This window comes from Gadus macrocephalus, chromosome 16, assembly GCF_031168955.1.
Source record: "Gadus macrocephalus chromosome 16, ASM3116895v1".
Taxonomy (NCBI): domain Eukaryota; kingdom Metazoa; phylum Chordata; class Actinopteri; order Gadiformes; family Gadidae; genus Gadus; species Gadus macrocephalus.
In genome coordinates this window covers 28,984,554-29,006,580 of record NC_082397.1, presented here as the reverse complement: position 1 = coordinate 29,006,580, position 22,027 = coordinate 28,984,554, and the positions used below count along the sequence as shown (strand labels likewise).

General features: G+C 46.2%; 1 protein-coding gene and 1 long non-coding RNA gene across 7 annotated transcripts in view; one reads left to right on the top strand and one right to left on the bottom strand.

Annotated features, from left to right (window-relative positions):
- The first annotated feature begins 1,176 nt into the window (after nt 1–1,176).
- On the top strand, nt 1,177–1,552 carry LOC132474167 (uncharacterized). Its single transcript, XR_009529605.1, has 2 exons — nt 1,177–1,418; nt 1,456–1,552. It is a non-coding gene; the product is annotated as an uncharacterized LOC132474167 (long non-coding RNA).
- A 19-nt stretch (nt 1,553–1,571) lies between these two features.
- The window catches only part of kalrna (kalirin RhoGEF kinase a), a 186,035-nt gene continuing 165,579 nt past the window's right edge, over nt 1,572–22,027 (bottom strand). For 5 of the 6 annotated variants that reach the window (XM_060074643.1, XM_060074646.1, XM_060074645.1 and 2 more), the window contains 21 exons: nt 20,935–21,004; nt 18,966–19,052; nt 18,644–18,736; nt 18,448–18,498; nt 17,368–17,445; nt 16,452–16,637; nt 15,783–15,954; nt 15,259–15,431; nt 13,376–13,659; nt 11,015–11,132; nt 9,476–9,532; nt 9,171–9,198; nt 8,535–8,697; nt 7,904–8,025; nt 7,535–7,663; nt 7,202–7,366; nt 6,082–6,160; nt 5,585–5,636; nt 5,306–5,454; nt 4,605–4,743; nt 1,572–4,336 (listed from right to left, as the gene is read on the bottom strand). In XM_060074643.1, coding sequence (XP_059930626.1) covers nt 3,779–4,336; nt 4,605–4,743; nt 5,306–5,454; nt 5,585–5,636; nt 6,082–6,160; nt 7,202–7,366; nt 7,535–7,663; nt 7,904–8,025; nt 8,535–8,697; nt 9,171–9,198; nt 9,476–9,532; nt 11,015–11,132; nt 13,376–13,659; nt 15,259–15,431; nt 15,783–15,954; nt 16,452–16,637; nt 17,368–17,445; nt 18,448–18,498; nt 18,644–18,736; nt 18,966–19,052; nt 20,935–21,004 — 2,953 coding nt within the window. In that variant the 3' untranslated portion in view covers nt 1,572–3,778. Of the gene's footprint in view, nt 4,337–4,604; nt 4,744–5,305; nt 5,455–5,584; nt 5,637–6,081; nt 6,161–7,201; nt 7,367–7,534; nt 7,664–7,903; nt 8,026–8,534; nt 8,698–9,144; nt 9,199–9,475; nt 9,533–11,014; nt 11,133–13,375; nt 13,660–15,258; nt 15,432–15,782; nt 15,955–16,451; nt 16,638–17,367; nt 17,446–18,447; nt 18,499–18,643; nt 18,737–18,965; nt 19,053–20,934; nt 21,005–22,027 lie in introns of those variants that run through there. The other variant, XM_060074648.1, reaches the window with a different exon arrangement.

Sequence of the window (22,027 nt, the reverse complement as noted above, 5' to 3'; positions counted from 1 at the left end):
TGTCGTGATGACAGCCAATCAGCGTTCAACAGCGTGACAACTGAGTGACATGTGTAACGTAACAGCCAATCAGCGTTCAACCGTCAAACTCAGTGCAGTGCAGTCCGGGGTGAACTGCAGCACGGAGGAGAAAGTGATAGTTGCAGTTTGTGTCTCCCGGAGCTCTATATATAATAGTATATAATGTAATATAATTTTATATATAATATCACGGCCAACAGCTCTGTGCGCCTGCGGATGGCCGTAGCGTTGGGAGCTCTCATAGGGATTGGGCTTCTCGGAGTTTGTTTACCGGCGTTGCTATGGTTTCCGGTCGTGTGTGTTCCAACGGTTTATTAGGTAGGCCCATCTAATAAATCTCTGTCTAATCAATACTTCATTTTGTTTATGTCAGTTGAATTTTGTTACAAGTTGAATGCAAATGAGTACTGTTCGCATTCCAAAAGGCACAAGCTCTTACTCGACTGTTTTCAGTCTGTGTTTTTAGTTATATGGCACATAATGATGGTATTTGGGCTTAAAAAGCCAAACATATATTTTTTTGTCTGGACCAATTGATTTGAAAATGTACAATTTCCTAATTCTAGACGCACTTCTGATCAGATATTAAAGAGATTTAATACAAACAAACACTTATGTACTTATTTTCTCACCCAATGAGAATCGATAAGAGAATCGATAAGGAATCGGATCGATAAGCAGAATCGGAATCGGAATCGTGAAATTCTTATCAATTCCCATCCCTAGGTATTTATATAAATTATATCTAATATCACGGCCAAAAGCTATGAGCGCCTGTCTCTGACAGTTTCACAACAAGTAAAGATTCGTAATGGGGGATATCTCGGCCATGGTTGAGAAGAATTGGGGTTAAGGAACTTTGGCCTTGACTCTCTGAAGTCCATGAACCGCGACATGGAGGAGAAAGAGATTGTACTCCGGGAGCTGAGATGCCGAACTGCCGCCGAACTCCGCGCGCCGGAGCTGACGCGGCAGTCCGGCCGCCGTCGAAGCCGTCCGGCCGCCGCCGAACTTCGGCTGCAATCCAGCAGCTCCGGCGGTGTACTCCAGGAGCTGAACTGCCGCCGAAGCTTTCCGGCTGCTCCAGCGGGTGTCCTCCGGGAGCTGAAAAGTCTGGCGGGGGTAGCTGGGCGGCAGTCCGGCAGCTCCGCTCCGGGAGTACAATCCCTTTCTTCTCCATGTCTCCTCCTCCGTACTGCCGCGACAGCTCCCCGGCAGCTCCGGCGGAGCCGCCGGCAGAGAAAGGGATTGTACTCCCGGAGCTGAGCTGCCGCCGAGTTTCCCCCGCTGGAGCTGCTCGTCCGCTGGTCCACAAAGTCTTAGCTATGCTCTGATTGGAGGGGAGTGGGGAAGTGGGAGGTAATATTCCACTGTGCCCCCTTCCTACGTAGGAGGGGGTGCCGAAACGGACTCGTTCGTTTGGTAACTGTATAGGGGTAATTTCAGAAATGCATATCTCACTCAAAAAATCATGTACAGACTTTTTTCAAAGTTTGTATGTGTGTGGGAGCACCAGAGACCCAAAACAACACCCCAAATCCCAGGAAAAGTGTTGTATTCATAATATGTCCCCTTTAATGAGCATTACAAACCACTCAACCACTCTGTCTCCCTTTAGTGGATGGATCGAACACAGCACGGCCACGGCTCATCAGGCATCCATCGCTAGCAGTGCAATGCTGCATTGCGTGCTGGTTAAGCACGGGAACTACGAGCCTCTCAACCGACCTGTCTCTAGTAAGGAACCAAACCTTAACCATAACCCTCTGCATTGGGATCATGAACACTGAAGTTGTTTAATTTGTGTATAATGTATTGCCTTTCTATTTTCTAATACAAGAACGTACTGCAAGTTGGACCATGGGCCATTTTTAAGAATCAGATCAATAAAACCAATAGCTGTCATTAAGGAGCAGTTAGGGTTTAGACAGTACAGAGACAGGTAATTTAGGAGCAGGTAGGGGATAGACAGTACAGAGACAGGTCATTAAGGAGCAGGTAGGGGTTGGACAGACAGAGACAGGTTGATTCAATAAGCAAATCATTATGAAACACAATAGAATACATAAATAGAAGTTAGAATATAAATCGATAAATAAATCGATTGAAATCCTTCAACATTCTTAACCCATTATTCTTCTGGTGTTCCATATATAAGGTGGTTTACAACTGGTCTTGTAAAACAGTTTGGACTGGATTGTAAAAACCTGTTGGGACATAGATGTACTGTGTGGACAAGTGAAGCCACTACACGTTAAATCATGCTAACCTAGCTGACTAACTAGAGCAGCTGGAGTCTGTAAACATTTCCTTCTTATGAACGACATTCTAGATACGAGTGTCAATGGTTTTATACTAAAATAACAGATTATAGATAATGTAACGGCTGAATATTAAAATTGCCATCGATAAGGAAAATGGTTATAATAAAAGTGCGTGCTTATATTTGTATTTCACAATCACCCGCTGAATCAACTCAAATGCATTGAGATGTAGGCCACAAGAGACCTCGGATATATCAGAACACAATATATTTTACATTCAACAATATGAACAAAACCTGCAGTTGGACAACCTGTAACTCACTACCCCACAGGGTCAGTCACCCTACCTCCAACAGGACAGGTTAGTGTTTGAGGAACAGACTACAACAGTGTGTTTCGATCGACTTGAACACCTCCCCTCGTCCAGTAATGGACGTTTCCTCTCTACCTGATTCTAGCAGATGTAAGGCGTGAGAGACATAACTCCATGCTCTGTCCGAGAATATACATCAAGGTCTCTGAAAGATATCTCCTCCTGCTCACATTATGGACTGAACCATTCAATTGAGGACATTGATAAGGAGTATTTTGTTGAGTGAGTCCAGCCGAGTTCATCCCTCAGCCCAGCAGATGTCAGATCAGCTGTTCCAGTCTCCTTGTGGTTCATATAGGGATGTGGGAGTGACCAATGAAAGAGATTTGAGAACAAATGACTCTTCTCAGCAGGGACGGAGGTTGAGGAGGTTGCCAGGGTAAAAGAAAGCTGAGCGATTCTATTTGCCACCTTGTATCGCCCCCTACATGAATAAATGGTGGAGGAGAGAGATGGATGGATGGTAGGATGGCTGAACGTTTAACATTTACCTCGGGTTTGTTCAAATTACCTGCTACTGCACGGTAAATCTAAAGTTGTCCCAGATCAAAGTGTGTCTCTGATGGTGGATGGTACCATGCTAGAGGGTAGTGGGGAAGTATTATTTCACCATGATGACTCGGTATGATGATTTCGAGGCTCCCTGCAGGAATCAGACAGAGGCTGTGTCTCCCCTAAATTAAACTCTGGAAGCTGAGTGCCGCAGCTGACTTCCTCACAGTGTGTTTTGCAGAGCTTGTCCTCTCTTCACTCACAGTGTCTTTGAGCTGCTCCAGTATCCCCTGACACAGCAGCTCCAAACCCTTCTCCTGCTGCAGTTCCCCTGGATAACTAGAGTGGTGTCACCATAGACTGTTCTGCCAGAGTGTACCTGGAGGTCAGCATGCTAACCTATTGTTGGTCACCGAGGCAACAGTTTCAGCAGAAAGATGACAAAGTGTGTGACAAAGTGTTTAGTTGAGGTTTCTGTTGGGACCCTGGAGTTTCCTGGTGGTACTGGAGTGTTTGGAGGTCCTTTAGGGACCAGGTGTGTCCAGCTGGTCCAAGTGTGTCCAGCTGGTCCAGGTGTGTCGATCATGTCCAGGTGTGTCCGGCTGGTCCAGGTGTGTCCATGGGTGCATCACAGTGTGCTTCCGAGGCCCGTGCCGACCAGACTCTTGATGTTGGTGATGGCTCGGACGTCGTGGAGCTGTCGTCTCCGGTCGATGAAGGCCGTCAGCCGACCCGTATCCAGCGGCATCCTGGAGTACTCCCTGCCGTGTGCCCCGCCCCGGCCCACCCAGGGGTGCTGCAGGCAGGAGGTGGTGCTGGGTCTCTTGCGAGGGTCCAGGTGCAGAGCGGCGGAGATAAAGTCCCTCGCTGCCTGGCTCACGTCCAGGAAGTACTGGTCCGGGAAGCAGAAGTCCCGGCGGCAGATGTTGACGCAGGTCTCCTCAGGGGACTCATCCAGGAAGGGTGAGACGCCGCTCAGCGCTACGTATGCCAGCACGCCCACGCTCCACACATCTGTCGCCGTGGAGACCGGCAAGCCCTGGACCAGCTCGGGGGCAGCGAACTCAGGGTTGCCTAGCAGCAGATGGACATAGCGGCGGTTGGCGGAGAGCTGGACGGCGTCACCGAGGTCAATGAGCTTCACGGCCGGGACGACTGAGTGAACGTCCAACATGATGTTCTCTGGCTGAAAAAGGGAAGAGAGGGACAGAGAGAGAGAGAGAGAGAGAGAGAATCTATGTCTGCATTTTTTTATATATGCATTTTCCCATTAATCACCAATGATCACAAGGAAGTTCGAACTAGTTAATTCTGGTGTATTTATGGTATGTCTGGTTCTACAAGATTCAACAATCAGAAGGTAGAAGCCTTTCATGATGTGATTCCTCACAGCAAACCATGCAGAACATAATGGATGGGTTGATACTGTGGAGGCATGCGGTGGAAGATCTCACCTTCAAATCCAGGTGTGCCACCCTGCAGGTGTGCAGGTGCTGGAGGGCCTCCAGGGTGTCTTTGATGAAGAAGGCCACCTTCTCCTCCAGAAGAGCATCATGGGAGGCCAGGTAGTCAAAGAGACGGCCTCCTTCCAAGCTACAGACAGGAAACACAATGTCAGATCAGCTCAGCCAAACCCTGGTCAAGGGTATGGTGAGGTGCGGGTCCTCTGGTCTGGACGGGGGTGAGGTGCGGGGCTTCTGGCATGGACCAGGGTGAGGTGGGGGTCCTCTGGCATGGACCAGGATGAGGTTGGGCTCCTCTGGCATGGACCAGGTTTGGGTGGGGTCCTCTGGTCTGGACCAGGGTGAGGTGTGGGCCTTCTGGCCTGGACCAGGGTGCGGTGGGGGTCCCTTGGTCTGGACCAGGGTGAGGGGGGTGGACCCTGGTCTTGGTTCTGGGGGGGGGGGGTGGACCCTGGTCTGGGGGCGTGGAACCTGATCTGGAGGGATGGACCCTGGTCTGGAGGGGTAGACCCTGTTCTAGGTTCTGGGGGGAAGGATCCTGGTCTGGGTTCTGGGAGGACGGACCCTGGTCTGGTCTGGGTTCTGGGGGATGGAACCTTTTCTAGGTTCTGGGGGGGGGGGGACCCTGGTCTGGGGGTCGGGGTTCTGGCTCTGGGTTGGGGTTCTGTCTCTTGGTCTATAGCAGCACTCACAGCTCCAAGACCAGGATGAGGGAGGAGGGGGTCTCGTAGGTGTCCAGCAGGGCCACCAGCTGGGGGTTCTGGGCGTGCTGGAGGAGGTCCGCCTCCTGAGCCATCTGCTCCCTCTTCTGCATCTTCTTGCTCACGATCTTCACTGCAACCTGCAACAGACAACAACGATAAACCAAAAGACTAAACAACAATTGACACCTTGAAGCAAACAAAAACATTAAACAAAAACAACACTCACAATAGTAAACAACAACAGTAAACAGGATGTTGAGCACACACCTCTTTCTTGGACGTTCTGCTCAGACATTTCTTCACCACTGAGAAGCGCCCCCTGCAGGAAAGACGGGGTCAGGAGATTAATCCAACCTGTAGCTCATTACCGCTGGGGTCTCAAGGACTACTGTGGAACACGATGGGAGACTGGTCCAGTACTGAGGAGGACTCTGCAGGTGTAATCTCTGCAATGGCTGCAAGTGTCATCCCTTGGGGAGACAACACCCCTCAATGAAGGACCTCTAAAGGCTGGTTTATCTCTGAGGCTCAGATTGGAATCTATCATGATTACACCTGCAGAGCCCTCAACACTGGACCAATCTCTTAGACCCAAAGAGACCAAACCACAACACTCTCTACATCTATAGATCTATACCCCAACAGTACATCTTACACATCCAGTACCCAGTAGTAGGGAGACCATCCGGTACCCAGTACTATGGAGACCATCCAGTACCCAGTAGTATGGAGACCATCCAGTACCCAGTAGTATGGAGACTCACCTTCCAAGCTCACAGATCTCAGAGAAGCTGGTGTCGAAGTTGTCTTTCCAGAGGAACCCGGTCCCATCCAGGCTGGAGTCTGGAGACACCACTAGTTAGTACCCTTAACTAGTACCATTCATTAGTGAGTCAACTAGTCAAAGCTTTTAGAAGAGTCAACCTGTAGAAATAGTCAATACAGTTACCTAGTCCGTTTATCGAGTGTGTTTTTGTGTACGTGTTTTTAGAATTTAGAATTTTGCACTTCCGTCACTTGAACATGATTGACACAACACTCTGGCCAGTCACCGCCTTCATTGGGCAGCTATCGTGAACTGACTTTGACAGTGACGACTGACGAACACATAGGCCTACGTAATTTGTTGAACATTAATTTAATAAGATACACATTTTTTTCTGTGTAGGTGAGGATTTTGTTGGGTTAGTTGTTTAGGGGTAGGGTTTTTTGCTAGTTGTCGCTAGCTCACGTGCAAGATGGATTGGACTAACGGTGATGATGGGGGGATGAACACCGTTGACTGCATTTTACAGGATTCTTTTCAGTCGTTTTCATATGAGGACAAATTTACGAGTGAAAGCAGAGGGCAGACCAAAACCTCCTGTGAAAACAACACAGCTCGTTGGTGCTACGGTAAGGAGCATTTTAAATTGCTCCATGTATGACAAGGTAAACTGGCTAACAGGGGGTTTGCTGAAAAAACGCCTTTACTGTTGGCCCCGTGTCATGTTTAAAGCATGCAATTGTGGTGTAGAACAAAATAAAAAGAAAACAAAGTGCTTGCATGATATTGAAGCCTACAGCGATCGTGGTGCCTTATCATTTGTTTACCCATGTGCCATTGCAACGCGATTGCACTCCCATTGGCTGAATAGATGAGAACGTTTTAGACTCAATCAATATAAGGTCGCGGGGAGACGAAGCTCTGTTCGTTTGTATATTTTATTAACGTAACCATATTTTTGTTGTATGTTTAAAAAAACTAATCAGTTCTCTTGTTTTGGGAATCAGTTCTCGTTTCGGTGCGTCGGTCGACGGGGTTTGCTTCACCAATAATTTGGACCACCAGCCGCCACTGGTATACGTGTGTTTATTTGTGTGGGGTATATGTGTGTGTATTACTGGTGTTGCAGGGCAGGGTGATGGTGTCTGAGGTGGAGGAGGGGGTGCCTGCCCCCCAGGGGCTGGAGGCTCGGACCCTGAACAGGTAGTGGCCCCCTGGGATGAGGCCATCCACCTGCACACACAAGTCTCCCGTGGAGGCCGCCTGCTGCCAGGCAAGGGAGTCTGGAGGGGGAGAGAGGAGGAGAGCTGACCACACGCACAGCCGTACGCACGGACGCACGCACACACAGACACACACACACACACACAAGCACGCACGCACACACCCACACACACACACACACAAGCACGCACGCACACACCCACACAAACTCACACTGACACACTCACCTTCCTGGCGGTAGTCAAGGGTGTAGCTGACGTTGGCGGGGGTGGAGGAAGTGGGCGTGTCCCAGTGGACCATGACGGACGTACTGCTGACCTCCTGAACCACAGGTTTACCAGGAGCAGCTGGCACACCTGGATACACAACAACACACCTGTATACACCTGTACACCTGGACACACAACAACACACCTGTACACAACACAACACACCTGGACACACAACAACACACTTGTACAAAACACATCTGCAGGAACATCTGGACACACATTAACCCCCCTGATCACGCATAACCACAGCCCTCCACAAACCTGTCCACACATCAACAAACAGGTATAAGGCTGGTCTATAGGACAGGAGGAGAGAGGGGGCACCTTGAACTTTGATTGAAGCAGAGGTGGAGGCAGAGCCAAGGTCGTTAACGGCAACGCATGTGTAGATCCCAGTGTCCTGAGGCATCACATTACAGATCTTTAGCAAAATGTCTCCAGTATCCCTAGAAAAAGGAGACGAGGGCAGAGGAGAGAGGAGACAAGGAGATAGGAGATTAGGAGAGGGGAGTCAAGGAGAGAGGAGAGGAGACAGCAGAGGAGATGAGGAGAGAGGAGACAAGGAGAGAGGAGAGGAAGAGAGAGGAGACGAGGAGAGAGGAGAGGGAGAGAGAGGTGACAAGGAGAGAGGATTCAAGGAGAGAGGAGAGGAAGAGAGAGGAGAGGAAGAGAGAGGAGACAAGGAGAGAGGGGAGGAAACAATGAGAGAGGAGACAAGGAGAGAGGAGAGGAAGAGACAGGAGACAAGGAGAGAGGAGAAAAGGAGAGAGAAGAGGAAGAGAGGGGAGACAAGGAGAGAGGAGAGGAAGAGAGGAGACAAGGAGAGAGGAGACAATGAGAGATGACAGGAGAGGAGAGAGGAAAGGAGAAGAGGAAACGAAAAAGGATCAGAATCCTGATGTGTCAAAACTCTCTCTCTCTCTCTCTCTCTCTCTCTCTCTCTCTCTCTCTCTACCTGATTGTGATGGTTAGGCGGTCGGTGTTGACCACAGGGTTCTGGTCTGGTCCTTTTAGGGCAATCGAGGGCCTCGGTCGCCCGCTGATTTTACAGCGCAGGACCCCCGTCTCCCCGAAAACACACACCCTGTCCTCGAGCGGGGCCAGCACCTCGGGGGCCACTGGCACATCCACATACGCACACACAGACAAACACAAACCACAACCACACACACAAACAAACAAACGCGCACCCGCACACACACATTTATGAAAAAACGAATCCAACAAGATGTAATCTAATGTAGACTAATTTTCTTTAATGTAATCTAATATAATCGAATGCAGTCTAAACTTCTTTATTGTAATCCAATGTGGTTTTATGTACTCTATTCTACTTTAATATAATATAATGTAATCTAATCCAACCTAATGTAGTTTAATCTTCTTTAATGTAATCTAATCCAATCTAATGTAGTCTAATCTATTTAAGATAATCTAATTGAGTCTTATGTAGGCTAATGTTGTCTAATCTTCATAATATAATGTGTATGTGTGCAATCAAACCTAAAGTAGTATAATCCTCTTTAATGTAATTGAATGTAGTGTAATGTAGTCTAAAGTCGTACTGCCATCTAGTTGTGGAGCAGCATACCTTCTTGGATAAAGTTTGGGTTGAGGAGCTGAAATAGAAGAGTTGACATTAGTTCAGAAGCACTTGTAATAGACCTAGCAACAATACGGAGTGTGTGCGTGTGTCTGTTTGTGCGTATTAGTGTGTGTGTGTGTGTGTGTGTGTGTGTCTGTGTGTGTGCGTGCCTGCGTGTGTCTGTCTGCGTGTGTGCGTTTGTCTAAGTGTCGTTTGTGTATGTGTTTGTGTGTGTGGGTGCGTGTATTTGCGTGTATGCATGCATGTATGTGTGCAAGGATGCGTGTATGCGCGTGTGTGTGTTTGTATACCTCCATCCCGGTCTTGGGGTCGTCATCACAGTCTGACTCCTCAGAACTGTGAGCCTCCTGATTGGACAGGAAGAGGAAAACGAGGAGAGGAGAGGAGAGGAGAGGGAAGGAGAGGAGGGAAGAGGAGAGGAGAAGAGAGGAGGAGAGTAGAGGAGGAGAGGAGAGGGGAGGAGATGAGAGAAGAAAGGAGGAGGAGAGAAGAGGAGAGGAGAGGAGGAGAGGAGGAGAGGAAAAGATAGGGGAGGAGAGAGGAGGAGAGGAGAGAGTAGAGGAGAGGAGGAAGAGAGGAGGAGCGTGACTCCATCGGGAGGTGGAGAGGAGTAGAGAGGTTTATTTGTGACCAGGAATAGCCCTGTCATACTTACTCATCTCCATGGAAACCAGAAGTGCAGCTGTTAACATCTTCTACGTTTGCTACTGAAGGTCATTGGGAGTTCTGTAAGAGGTCTGAGGCTGGCTGGGCTACACTATGTTAGGCTATGCTACGTGGCTACGTGGAGCTACCTGGGGCTGTCCTGGAGCGGGGAGGCCATGCCACCAGGAGGTGCCCCCCTCTGTTCAGGAGGACCTGATGATCCTTTTAGACTCCTGTTTTAACTCTGCATAACTTCATGACCTAGAGTGGATGGTTAAATATCCTATTTTATTATTCAATGATATAAGAACATTAGTTAAGATGCGAGTTGACCAGAAAACACTTTGTCAGTACAGATATGGTGAGGGCAGGGACTCGAAACACTTCACCGCTATGATTGGCTGGTTGGCTCAGAAGGAGTGCACTTACACACACACACACACACACACACACACACACATACACATAAACACACAGATAAACACACCTGCACACACAAACACACACACACACACACATGTACAAACGCACACACCTGCGCACACTCACTCACACATACATACACACCTGCACACATACACAGACACACACACAGACATACACACGCAAACACGCACACACAAACAAACACACACACACATACAAACAAACACACACATGCACAAACATACACACATACAAACACACACACACAGATGTACAAACGCACACACCTGCGCACACTCACACACACATACAAACACACACACATACATACACACCTGCACACATACACAGACACACACACAGACATACACACGCAAACACGCACACACAAACACACACACACACACACATACAAACAAACACACACATGCACAAACATACACACACACACACAAACATACACACATACAAACACACACACACACACACGTACAAACCTGCGCACACTCACACACACATACAAACACACACACATACATACACACCTGCACACATACACAGACACACACAGACATACACACGCAAACACGCACACACAAACAAACACACACATACAAACAAACACACACATGCACAAACATACACACACACACACACACACACACACATGCACAAACAAACACACACACAAACACACCCACACAAAATAAAACCAAACGCCGTGCAGGTATAGTTTGGGTGTACACATATGAACTCACTTTGTCCCCCTGAGGGGAAGGGGGGAGTGGGGGGGGGGTGTCTTTGGGTTTACGCAGGAGACCGTTCTCCTGACCTTTGCCTTTCCGGGAGCGAAGCGTGTTCCATGACAAGGACTTCCTGTGTGTACAGGAACCAATCAGAGATACTTCCTGCTGCTCAGCCCATCTCGGCCAATCAGACTCAGGAGAACATGATTGGTTGGTTAGCGGGAGAGAGACTGGGAGGGCGGTGTCCTACTGTATGTAGGACTGTATGTAGCAGGTGATTCTAATTATCATGATTATCATACTCATTATTATTATTATAATGTGTGTGTGTGTGCAGTGCAATGGGTGTGCAGTGTGTGTGAGTGTGTTTGTGTGTGAGTGTGTGTTGGTTGGTGGACCAGTGAAGTGAGTTAAAATTGAAAAGACAGACAAGCAACCAACTTGAAAAGCCCACAAATTGGTGCTAGAAATCTGGTTACGGTCGAAAACCACTAGTCCTACTGGTCCATGCTGGTCCACTGCAGGAGAAAATATAGTCCTGCTGGTCCACTGTAGGAGAACGTCTGGTCCTACTGGTCCCTGCTGGTCCACTGTAGGCTGCAGAATTTCTTGTCCTAATGGTCTCTGCTGGTCCACTGTAGGATAACATCTGGTCCTACTGTTCATTGCTGGTCCACTGTAGGAGAACATCTACTCCTACTGGGCCCTGCTAGTCCACTGTAGGGGAACATCTAGTCCTACTGGTCCCTGCTGGTCCACTGTAGGAGATCATCTACTCCTACTGGTCCCAGCTGGTCCACTGAAGGCCGCAGGACATCTAGAAGCTGGTACAGCTACTCTGCACTCTATTCAGCGGTCCGACCGTGTGTTTCTATTCAGTTCCCTGGATAAAGCCTAACTCTTCAGTTATCTGGATAAAGCCTAACTCTTCAGTTCTCTGGATAAAGCCAAGCTCTTCAGTTATCTGGATAAAACCTAACTCTTCAGTTCTCTGGATAAAGCCTAGTTCCTATAGCTCTTCGGTTCTCTGGTTCTCAGCCTAACTCTTCAGTTCTCTGGATAAAGCCTAGTTCCTCTAGCTCTTCAGTTCTCTGGTTCTCAGCCTAACTCTTCAGTTCCCTGGATAAAGCCTAGATCTTCAGTTCACTGGTTCTCAGCCTAACTCTTCAGTACTCTGGATAAAGCCTAACTCTTCAGCTCTCTCCGGATAAAGATTTGAGTACACCTCCCTAAATTGATTATGTACAAGGGTCACAGGCGAAGCTCCCAGTTTTAACATCAGCAATACAAATGTAAACTCTAGTTGTGTAGTTTGACTGTAGCTGTAGAGTTGCGTAATTTTGTTGTCCATTTGTATAGTTGTGTAGTTGGGTAATGTCGTTCTTTAGTTGGGTTATGTACTTGTGTAGTTTAGTTTTGTATTTGTGTAGGCCAGAGAATCGCTGAGTTTAACTTCTGTACTCATAGTTTATTTACAAATATTAACTACAATCTGTGACACATCTTCATTCTATCACATTAAACACGGTCATCATCATTATCATCATGGTGGTACAGCCCAGAGTGGAACACGTTCAACACGTCTTAGCAGATATTGCACAGCCTGGATCAGAACTGACATCTTAGTGCAAAGCAACCCTGACAGGAATGTTGTAGAGCTTTATAACTTTACACACAATCAACACAAACAAAATCATAACAACGAAAATTCCTGAAAAAATAAACAAAGTATAAACTTGACAGGAGGAGGAGGAGGAGGAGGAGGAGGAGGAGGAGGAGGAGGAGATGACCTCTCTCCTCTGAGGCCTCCACAAATCAAACAGGAAACAAAAACTGGGTAGGAACGCAAATCAGAGTCCATCCTGCTGATTGCTGCTGCACTCAGTTCAGTTCGGTTTGGTTTCATGGTTTGGTTTAGTCCAGATTGGTTTAGTCCGGTTTGGTTCAGTCCGGTTTTAGCCGAACTGGCAGAATCAGTTAGAAGCGGGTGAGTGTTTGTCAGGATGGAGACGGGGTGTATGTGTGTCAGAGTGGAACAGGGGCTTGTGTGTGTGTTTGTGTGTGTGTGTGTGTGTGTGTCAGGGTGGAGCAGGGTGTGTGTGTGTGTGTGTGTGTGTGTGTGTGTGTGTGTGTGTGTGTGTGTGTGTGTGTGTGTGTGTGTGTGTGTGTGTGTGTGTGTGTGTGTGTGTGTGTGTGTGTGTGTGTGTGTGTCAGGGTGCAACAGGTAAAATAAAAAAAGACAAAAAAAGCCAGTCTCACTTGGATACCCGTCAGCCAACCAGAGACAGCTTTTTGTTGAGGGGAACAACCAAGGAGGGAGGGTCTGAGTCTTTGGTTGGGGAGGGGGGAGGAGGTTGGGGGGGTGGGACTTACTTGATGTTGTTTGCCCCAGCTGCAGCAGAGAAACAGGAAGTGGAGGAGGAGTCTTTTATGGGCTTGGTAGGCGGAGCCAGGACGTCACCCGGCACCCAGCCCTCAGCAGCAGGCGATTGGCTGTCAGCCGGCCGGTACACGAGATACATCTTCTGCTGATTGGTTGCCAGGATCTGGACGGTTTCTCCCTGACCCACACTGATCTCATTCTCCTTCAGAGCCGAGTAGTCCTGAGATACCAGCATGGTGGAGGAGACCCCATTACAGCTCCTATCACCTCCTCCCTGAGGAGAGGAGGAGAGGGGAGAGAAGATAGGGGAGGAGAGGAGGAGGGGAGGGAAGCAGGGGAGGGGAGGAGGAGGGGAGGGAAGCAGGGGAGGGGAGGAGAGGGGAGAGAAGATAGGGGAGGAGAGGAGGAGGGGAGGGAAGCAGGGGAGGGGAGAGAGGAGAGGAGAGGGGAGGCAAAGGAGAGGAGCGAGAGAGAGAAGGAGGACGGGGAGGGGAGGCAGAGGAGAGGGGAGCAGGAGAAAGAGTGGAGGAGGAGAGAGAGGGGGGAGGAGAGGAGAGGAGGAAAGTCATGGTATTTTTGAGGACAACACACTATTAACTAACTAACATCTGTATACCTATCTATGTATATATCTGGTTCTATCTATGTATCTATCTGGTTCTATCTATGCATCTATCTGGTTATATCTATGTATATGTTGGAGCCATTTAGAGGTCTTTTTTGTTGAATATTTTTAAGTAAATATATTTTGAGTCTAAGGCTAAAAGTATAAGTTATGAAGTATAAAGTCAAGTGTATGAAATATTAATCTAATTTTCATTCATATGTATATGTATGCATTCTGTGATGATGTGGTGATTAGTCCTTTGTGTGATCTGGGCAAATAGGTGTGTCACGCTCTACCTGGAGCCTAATGGAGGCCCTCATATAGGGCAGGCTAATTAGTGTTGTTCAGGTTTGGAAGGCAGGGAGCCAACAGTTTTCTGACAGCATTATTTCACATTATTGGACACAATATTGGACGCATTATTTTACATATTATTTTACATTGAAAAGTCATTTTTTGTATGATACTAAGAACCCTGTTTTGGCCGCAAAAACAGTTATGTTTCGTTATTTCCTGGAAAGTCAACCGGAGTTATGGCTTAATAAATGAATCAACACAAAGTTAAACACTCTCTGTGCGTGCTTCCCAAGAAATGTGTGTCGGACTATCTCTGCCACAGGAACAAATAGAGCGAACAAAGGGTTTGCCACTTCATATCGGGTTCTATCTATGAATCTATCTTGTTCTAACAATGTTTCTATCTGGTTATATGTATAGCTATGTATCTGGTTTTATGCATGTATCTATCTGGTTATATAAAAATAATAATAATAATAATGCATTTAATTTAGAGGCGCCTTTCAAGGCCCCCAAGGTCACCTTACAGAGCATAAAATCATCATAAATCGTTTAAAAACAAGACATTGTGGAAAAACAACAAAAACAAAACAAAACAAGGGTTAGGGTTAACAAACAATCAAGACAGTGATCAGTTAGACGTTGTGTGCGAGTTTGAACAGGTGAGTTTTGAGTTGTGACTTGAAGGTTGTAATGGTGTCTGACTGTTTTATGTGTGGGGGGAGGGAGTTCCAGAGCCTGGGTGCTGAACAGCTGAATGACCGGGCAGGAGCAGGGTTTTGTATTGGATGCGGTAGTGTACTGGGAGCCAGTGAAGTTGGATGAGGACAGTGGTGATATCCATGTATCTATCTAGTTATATGTATGTATCAGGTTCTATCTATGCATCTATCTGGTTCTATCTATGTATCTATTTGGTTATATTTATGTATCTATCTAGTTATATGTATGGACGGATCAGGTTCTCACCATGGAGCCAGCAGGGGGGCGTTCCTCCTCGCCGAGGCCCAGGGAGGATGCAGGGCGCGGCTGGGAGGGGGTCTGGGTCTTTGAGTCGTGGAAGGAGGAGTGGTTCCTGTTGAGAGAGGAGGTCCTGCTGCCGGCTCCTCGCTCCTTCTGGTACTCAATGGGAGACTGCAGAGCTGAGAATATGAGGTATGAGTCAGGAGGATGGAGGTCTCTATTGCCCATCCCTGAAGGGGCTTCAATCCTCTGTCAGGTGAGGCAAGGTTTTGTTGCTTTCTATATGGGCACTTACAAAATAAATCATAATTTTATTCAAAACATTAAATAAAGTATTTTACTTATTTAAAATGATAACCTGAAAGATTCAGCGGTTGAAAATAGCGTAGCCATGTAGTCATAGTAGCGATAGCGGTAGTAATAGTAGTATTCATCCAAGCTGTATTCGATATATATATTAAATATAAATACTAAAGACATAAACACATGGGTGTGTTGTTTGTGCGTGCCTGTGTGTATGGTTTCCTCACCGATCAGGAAGTTGCTCTGGGCATCCAGGACTTCCTGTATGTGTTTGACCCACAGCTGCTTGACCTCCGTGTTGGCAGCCTGCAGCGTGTAGCGCTCGGCCGAGCCGTGGTGACACAGCACCAGCCTGCAGGGGTCGCTATCCGCCCCCTCGTCCAGCCCCAGCACCGCTACCTACACACCCCCGCACAGGCATTAGTACCTTGATACTCTTCTTGAACTGGTAACCAGGTGTGTACTAATATATTACTGGTATTGCAGTATTGGTACCTTGATACTCTTCTTGAACTGATGTGTATTAATATAGTACTGGTATTGCAATATTAGTACATTGACACTCTTCTTGAACTGGTAGCCAGGTGGGTGTTAATATAGTAGTGTTATTGTAGTATTAGTACCTTGATACTCTTCTTGAACTGGTAGCCAGGTGTGTATTAATATAGTACTGGTATTGCAGTATAAAGTACCTTGATACTCTTCTTAAACTGGTAGCCAGGTGTGTATTAATATAGTACTGGTATTGCAGTATTAGTACCTTGATACTCTTCTTGAACTGGTAGCCAGGTGTGTATTAATATTGTATTGGTATTGCAGAATTGGTACCTTGATACTCTTCTTGAACGGAGAGCCAGGTGTGTATTAATATAGTACTGGTATTGCAGTATTAGTACCTTGATACTCTTCTTAAACTGGTAGCCGGGCGTCGAGGATCCCTTCCTCAGCAGCTCGCTGAAGATGACGATCTGTTCAAAGAGGAACACTCGTCTCTCTTTAGAGCGAGACAGAACACCTCCGTCCTGCTCTGTCACAAAGAACGTCTCCTGCTGGAGCAGCTTGCCCTGGCTGGTCAGTTTACCCTGAAATACATAAACAACTTAATGATATACAGATAATATAAATTTACATGATAATAATACACATATCATATTCATTTGAATCCATTCTGTAGCAGCTTGCCCTGGCTGGTCAGTTGAAAATGTATCCACAACACATTTCTAAAAGATACTTCTGAGTATTCTTCTCTCTTCTTCCATGTCCAGAGACGATTGAGGAAGAATCCTCATTTACAATGTTGACGAGTTACAGAATTAAACAATTAGAAATACAGAGATAAAAGCAACACAAAACAATCAAGTTTTGTGTTCTAATACACATCTAATACATATGGAATACATATCTGATACACATCTAATACACATAGAATACACTTCTAATATACATGGGATACATATCTAAAACACATCTAATACACATGGAATACACATCTAATACACATGGAATGAATATCGATACACATCTGATACACATCTAATACACATGGAATACACATCTAATACACATGGAATGAATATCTAAAACACATCTAATACACATGGAATACACATCTAATACACATGGAATAAATATCGATACACATCTGATACACATGGAATACATATCTGATACACATCTTACACATCTACACATCTTGTACCCTCTAATATATACTATCCATGTATATCCATATGGACACTGTAGCAGGTTAGCTAACTCTAACTAACTAAATGTATAAAATGTATATATGTGTATAATATCATCAATCCCCACCTCAAAGCCCTGCAGCCGGCCCAGGTTCATCATGTCGTTGCACAGCTTAGGAACCTGGGACATCAGGTCCACTGCTTTCTGTTTGAGAGAGAGACATTAAGAGACAGAGACAGAGAGACAGAGACAGAGACAGAGAGAGAGAGACAGGGACAGAGAGAGAGAGAGAGAGAGAGAGAGAGAGAGAGAGAGAGAGAGAGAGAGAGAGAGAGAGAGAGAGAGAGAGAGAGAGAGAGAGAGAGAGAGAGAGAGAGAGAGAGAGAGAGAGAGAGAGACATAATGATCCAACAGGAGAGAGATTATATATTGGTAGTATTCCATTTGGGTCTTTTATTTAGTTTTCAATATTCAACATTTTGATATGAAATACAAATATTAGATAATGAATATTATTTTTTTCTCTGAATATTTTTCGTTTGCATTTGAGCTTAGAGCTAGACGTAGCTGCTGTTGGACCCTGTTGAGCAGTTTTAGCATGGCTAGTGCTAGGTGCGATAGTGCGAAACTATCCATTGTTGCTCACAAGTGGCGCATTATGGGTAATAACTACCTAACTCACAATTTGTTTTAATAAAAGGTCCTGACTCGATCACTTGTATGATGAGGTGATATTGATGGTGACGGATACTGATCTCACCGCAATGACTCATGGGTAGCCTATGATCAATGTTGTATGAATTAAATATGTTATTGAATGCATCTTTGAAAAATAATATGTTGGATTCATGTGAACGTCTTTTTTCAGAAATATATAAAAATAAGAATAATCTGAGAATGATTTCACGACCCGCTGCAGTACCTTTGCCGCCCCACTCGGGGTCGCGACCCCACTGTTGAAGACTTTTGATCTAGTGCATAACATGACATCATCCAGTACATAACATGACATCATCTAGTACATAACATGACATCATCCAGTACATAACATGACATCATCCAGTTCATGACATGACCTCATCTAGTACATAAAATGACCTCATCTAGTACATAACATGATGTCATTAAGTGCATAAAATGAAATCCTCCAGTATTTAACATATGGTATAACAACATAAAGAACATTCTAGGTTTCATAACCGGTACCTCAATCTGTTCACAGTCTATTCCTGCCTTGGAGCTGTACTTCAGGAAGTCCTGAAAGAGAAAAACAACTCAGTCCAAGTAACGCCACTGGAACAACCTGAAACTACTGCTGTCCTTAACTCACCAAACCAGTGTGTTTGTGTGTGTGCGTGTGCGTGTGTGTGTGTGTGTTTGTGTATGCGTGTGTGTGTATTACCTTCAGCAGCAGCTGGTATTTGGTGATTCTCTGAATTGGTTTGATGAGAAAATCACTGATTGACAATCTGGACTGGAGGACCTGCTGTATACCCTGTAGACAGACACACACACACACACACACACACACACACACACACACACACACACACACACACACACACACACACACACACACACACACACACACACACACACACACACACACACACACACACACACACACACACACACACACACCTTAAATAGCTGCCAAGTTATGTTTGTTTTCAGATTTCCCATGAGTCTCCTGGTATCCCCCCCATGGCCAACGCCAGGCTTACATCAAAGTATTTATCGTACTCCGCCACGATAAACTCTGACTTGGGTTTGTTCTGACAGTACACCACGTACATGTGTAGCCTCCGAGCCTGGAAAACACACACACACACACATTTATCATCATGTGCAGCAGACACAAGCAGCAGTCACTAATGCATGACTTCCACAACACTGCAAAAATAATTAGTGGTGAACTGGGCTGTTGCTTCCCATTAGTGATGGGTCGTTTGCGACCAAATCAGTTCGAAGGAACGATTCTTTAAGAACGAACAGACCTGATTCCGTTTCACTTCTCTCTCGGTCATCCCTCTCGTTCATTCTTTTGTTCTCCCACAGAATAGACTAGTCGCTGTGTTCGCTGTTAAGTTAGCAGAGTGGTGGAGAGCGTACGATAAAAATTATGATAATGGTTGACAATGTAAGGGTCGCAGCTGACTGAGGCCAGGCTGAGGTTCTGCTGACGTCAGTTGCACGCAGAATTTTGTTCGTAGCTAGCTAGCTCCATCTATTGGTTTAGACTCCTGTACATCCTGATACACTGGCACTACTAAAGGCCTCAAAGACAAGCTACAATTCTGTCCAAATAAACAGATCAGAGTGGTCCTCAAACTCCATCCCAGAACACATCTTCTTCCTGACCACTTCTCTAGTCTTAGGTGGCACAGAGTGGAGCAGAGAGTTTCCCAACTCAAACTGTGCTTAGTCTACAAGATAAGAAATAACCTGGCACCCAAGTACCTACAACATTACTTTTCTAAAATTAGTGACACAAAATTACTCCACCAGGGGGAGTTCCACTGATTTCAGGCTCTGCTGTTTTAAGAGCTGTATGGGAAAGTACTCTTTCCTATACACGGCAGCTGTCTTGTGGAATGGCCTACCTTTAAACCTTAAATTGTTGAGCTCCTCCTACTTTCATTTAAAATCTTCAATCAAAAAATGGTTATTTAACTCATAAACAAAATCAAAAGATCCCTGAAGTACTAGGAATATCTGCCTGTGTGTCTGCTTGTCTGCCTGGGAATTTATCCCTTGTTTTATTTATTTGATTCCCCTTTCTTCCTAAACGTTGTAGTCCATGTGCTGTGTGTTTGTTCTCTATATTTTAGTCCATGTGTTATTTCTCCATTCCCATCTAAAGGACCACAATGGAAACAAGCCTTTGGGCTTTATTGTGTTTTTTAATCCTTTTGAACACTTCTGTTAATTGTTGTTCAACAAAGTTTTCAATCAATCAAACTCGTTCATTCCTCTACTCTCGTTCTCGTTCAGTCAGTCACTCGTTCTTGGCTAGTAGACTGTAGCCCAGAGTGATTATGGCTATGCTGTAGCCTAGTATGCTTATTGGGGACTTGAAACCTTTTCAATCAATATAATATTTCTGCCAAGCTTTTGAACATGTTTGTCGACATATTGGTTCTCTATTTTTTTATTTAGTAGCCCTTGCTGAGAGCGAATATAAATAAATAAATAAAGACAATAAATTAGCTGATGTAGCCGTAGTCTACTTTTCTATTTACCTTCAATACATGTCATTTTAATGTCAAGGTGATTGCATATATGTTTTTGCCATTTATTTACTGTGTTGTGTTGACCGTTTGCACAACCGCTTGAGAACGAGGAGCCGAGAACCATGCATTATATGACTCACCGCTAAAGACGTTCCTGAAACGCGACTGAACGGACGGACGAACGGACGATTCTTCTTGGCAAACTGATCGACGCAAACTGAATCAAGGAACGGGATCAGGAAATCCATCTTTACTTCCCATAACCCATTAGTGAGGCTGCTCCAACCATGGTCAAACAGCCTGGTGCATCAGTAACCCCCCCCTCCCCCCCTCACACACACACACACACACACACACACACACACACACACACACACACACACACACACACACACACACACACACACACACACACACACACACACACACACACACACACACACACACACACCCTCCTCACATGCTTGATGAAGAGCTGGGGCAGTAGCTGATGGTCCTCCAGACATTTCTCCAGCTCTCCTACAAAGAAACTAAGAGAGAGAGGAAGACACTGTTAGACCTAAGTTTAGCTCAGTGTCTGAACGCTCATGAAACCGGATGTCAAATCAGATGTATAACCAGGGCTGCATTTCAAATGTGTGTCAATAGTGATGCACCTCATACCTCCTACCAAATCTCCAGATGTTCTCTTTCCATTGTACCGTCCAAAAGCCTTAGCTGCTCGACAGGAGCTTTGATTGGCCACAGAATAGTGTAGGGGCCGAGGGTCGGTCAGTCTGTCCTCACAGAAGATGTTTAGAGATACTCTGACTAAGCCTTCCCGCATTTACCTATCATGCCGTCATGTGGCTCCATCCAACAGACGTGATTGGCTTAAGAGTCTGATGTTGGTTCGATGAGCTCATCGTACAGATTTGATAGGCTGAATGAAGAGTCTGAGGTCGGCTCGGTCAGCTCAACCTACAGAAGTGATTTGCTGTTGAGTCCGAGGTTGGCTCGGTCATAGCAATAGTTCAGTCTGTATGAGGTTCAGATCCCTCACCAGATGTTCAAGACCCTTGTTGGATCACGGCGTATTTCACCAGCGGAGTCCAAAACATTTTGATTGGACATTCGCTTTGAGTCAGTCCTTTTGAACAACCATGCCCGCCCTTTTCTCCTGATGCAGCATTAAAGGGAAGCTCTTCGTTCTTCGCCAGCTTGCTGTGACGATGTCTCTTCTTCTGCAGTGTGTCACCATTTATCCAGTCCTCAAGCTTGCTCTGGCTGGTCCCTCCTAACCCTCATTCCCAGTTGGTCCCATTCAGTCCATAATCCACAATTCCCAATTCTCTTTATAATAATACCTCCCAGGTCAAGGGGCGTCCAGATCTGGACTTGAGGACAGCTCTGGACCTTAAGGACAGGCCTGGACCTGAGGACCGATCTGGACCTGAGAACATGTGGACCTGAGGACAGATCTGGACCTGAGGACATGTGGACCTGAGGACAGATGTGGACCTGGGGACAGGTCTGTACCTGGGGACATCTGGACCTGGGGAGATGTGGACCTG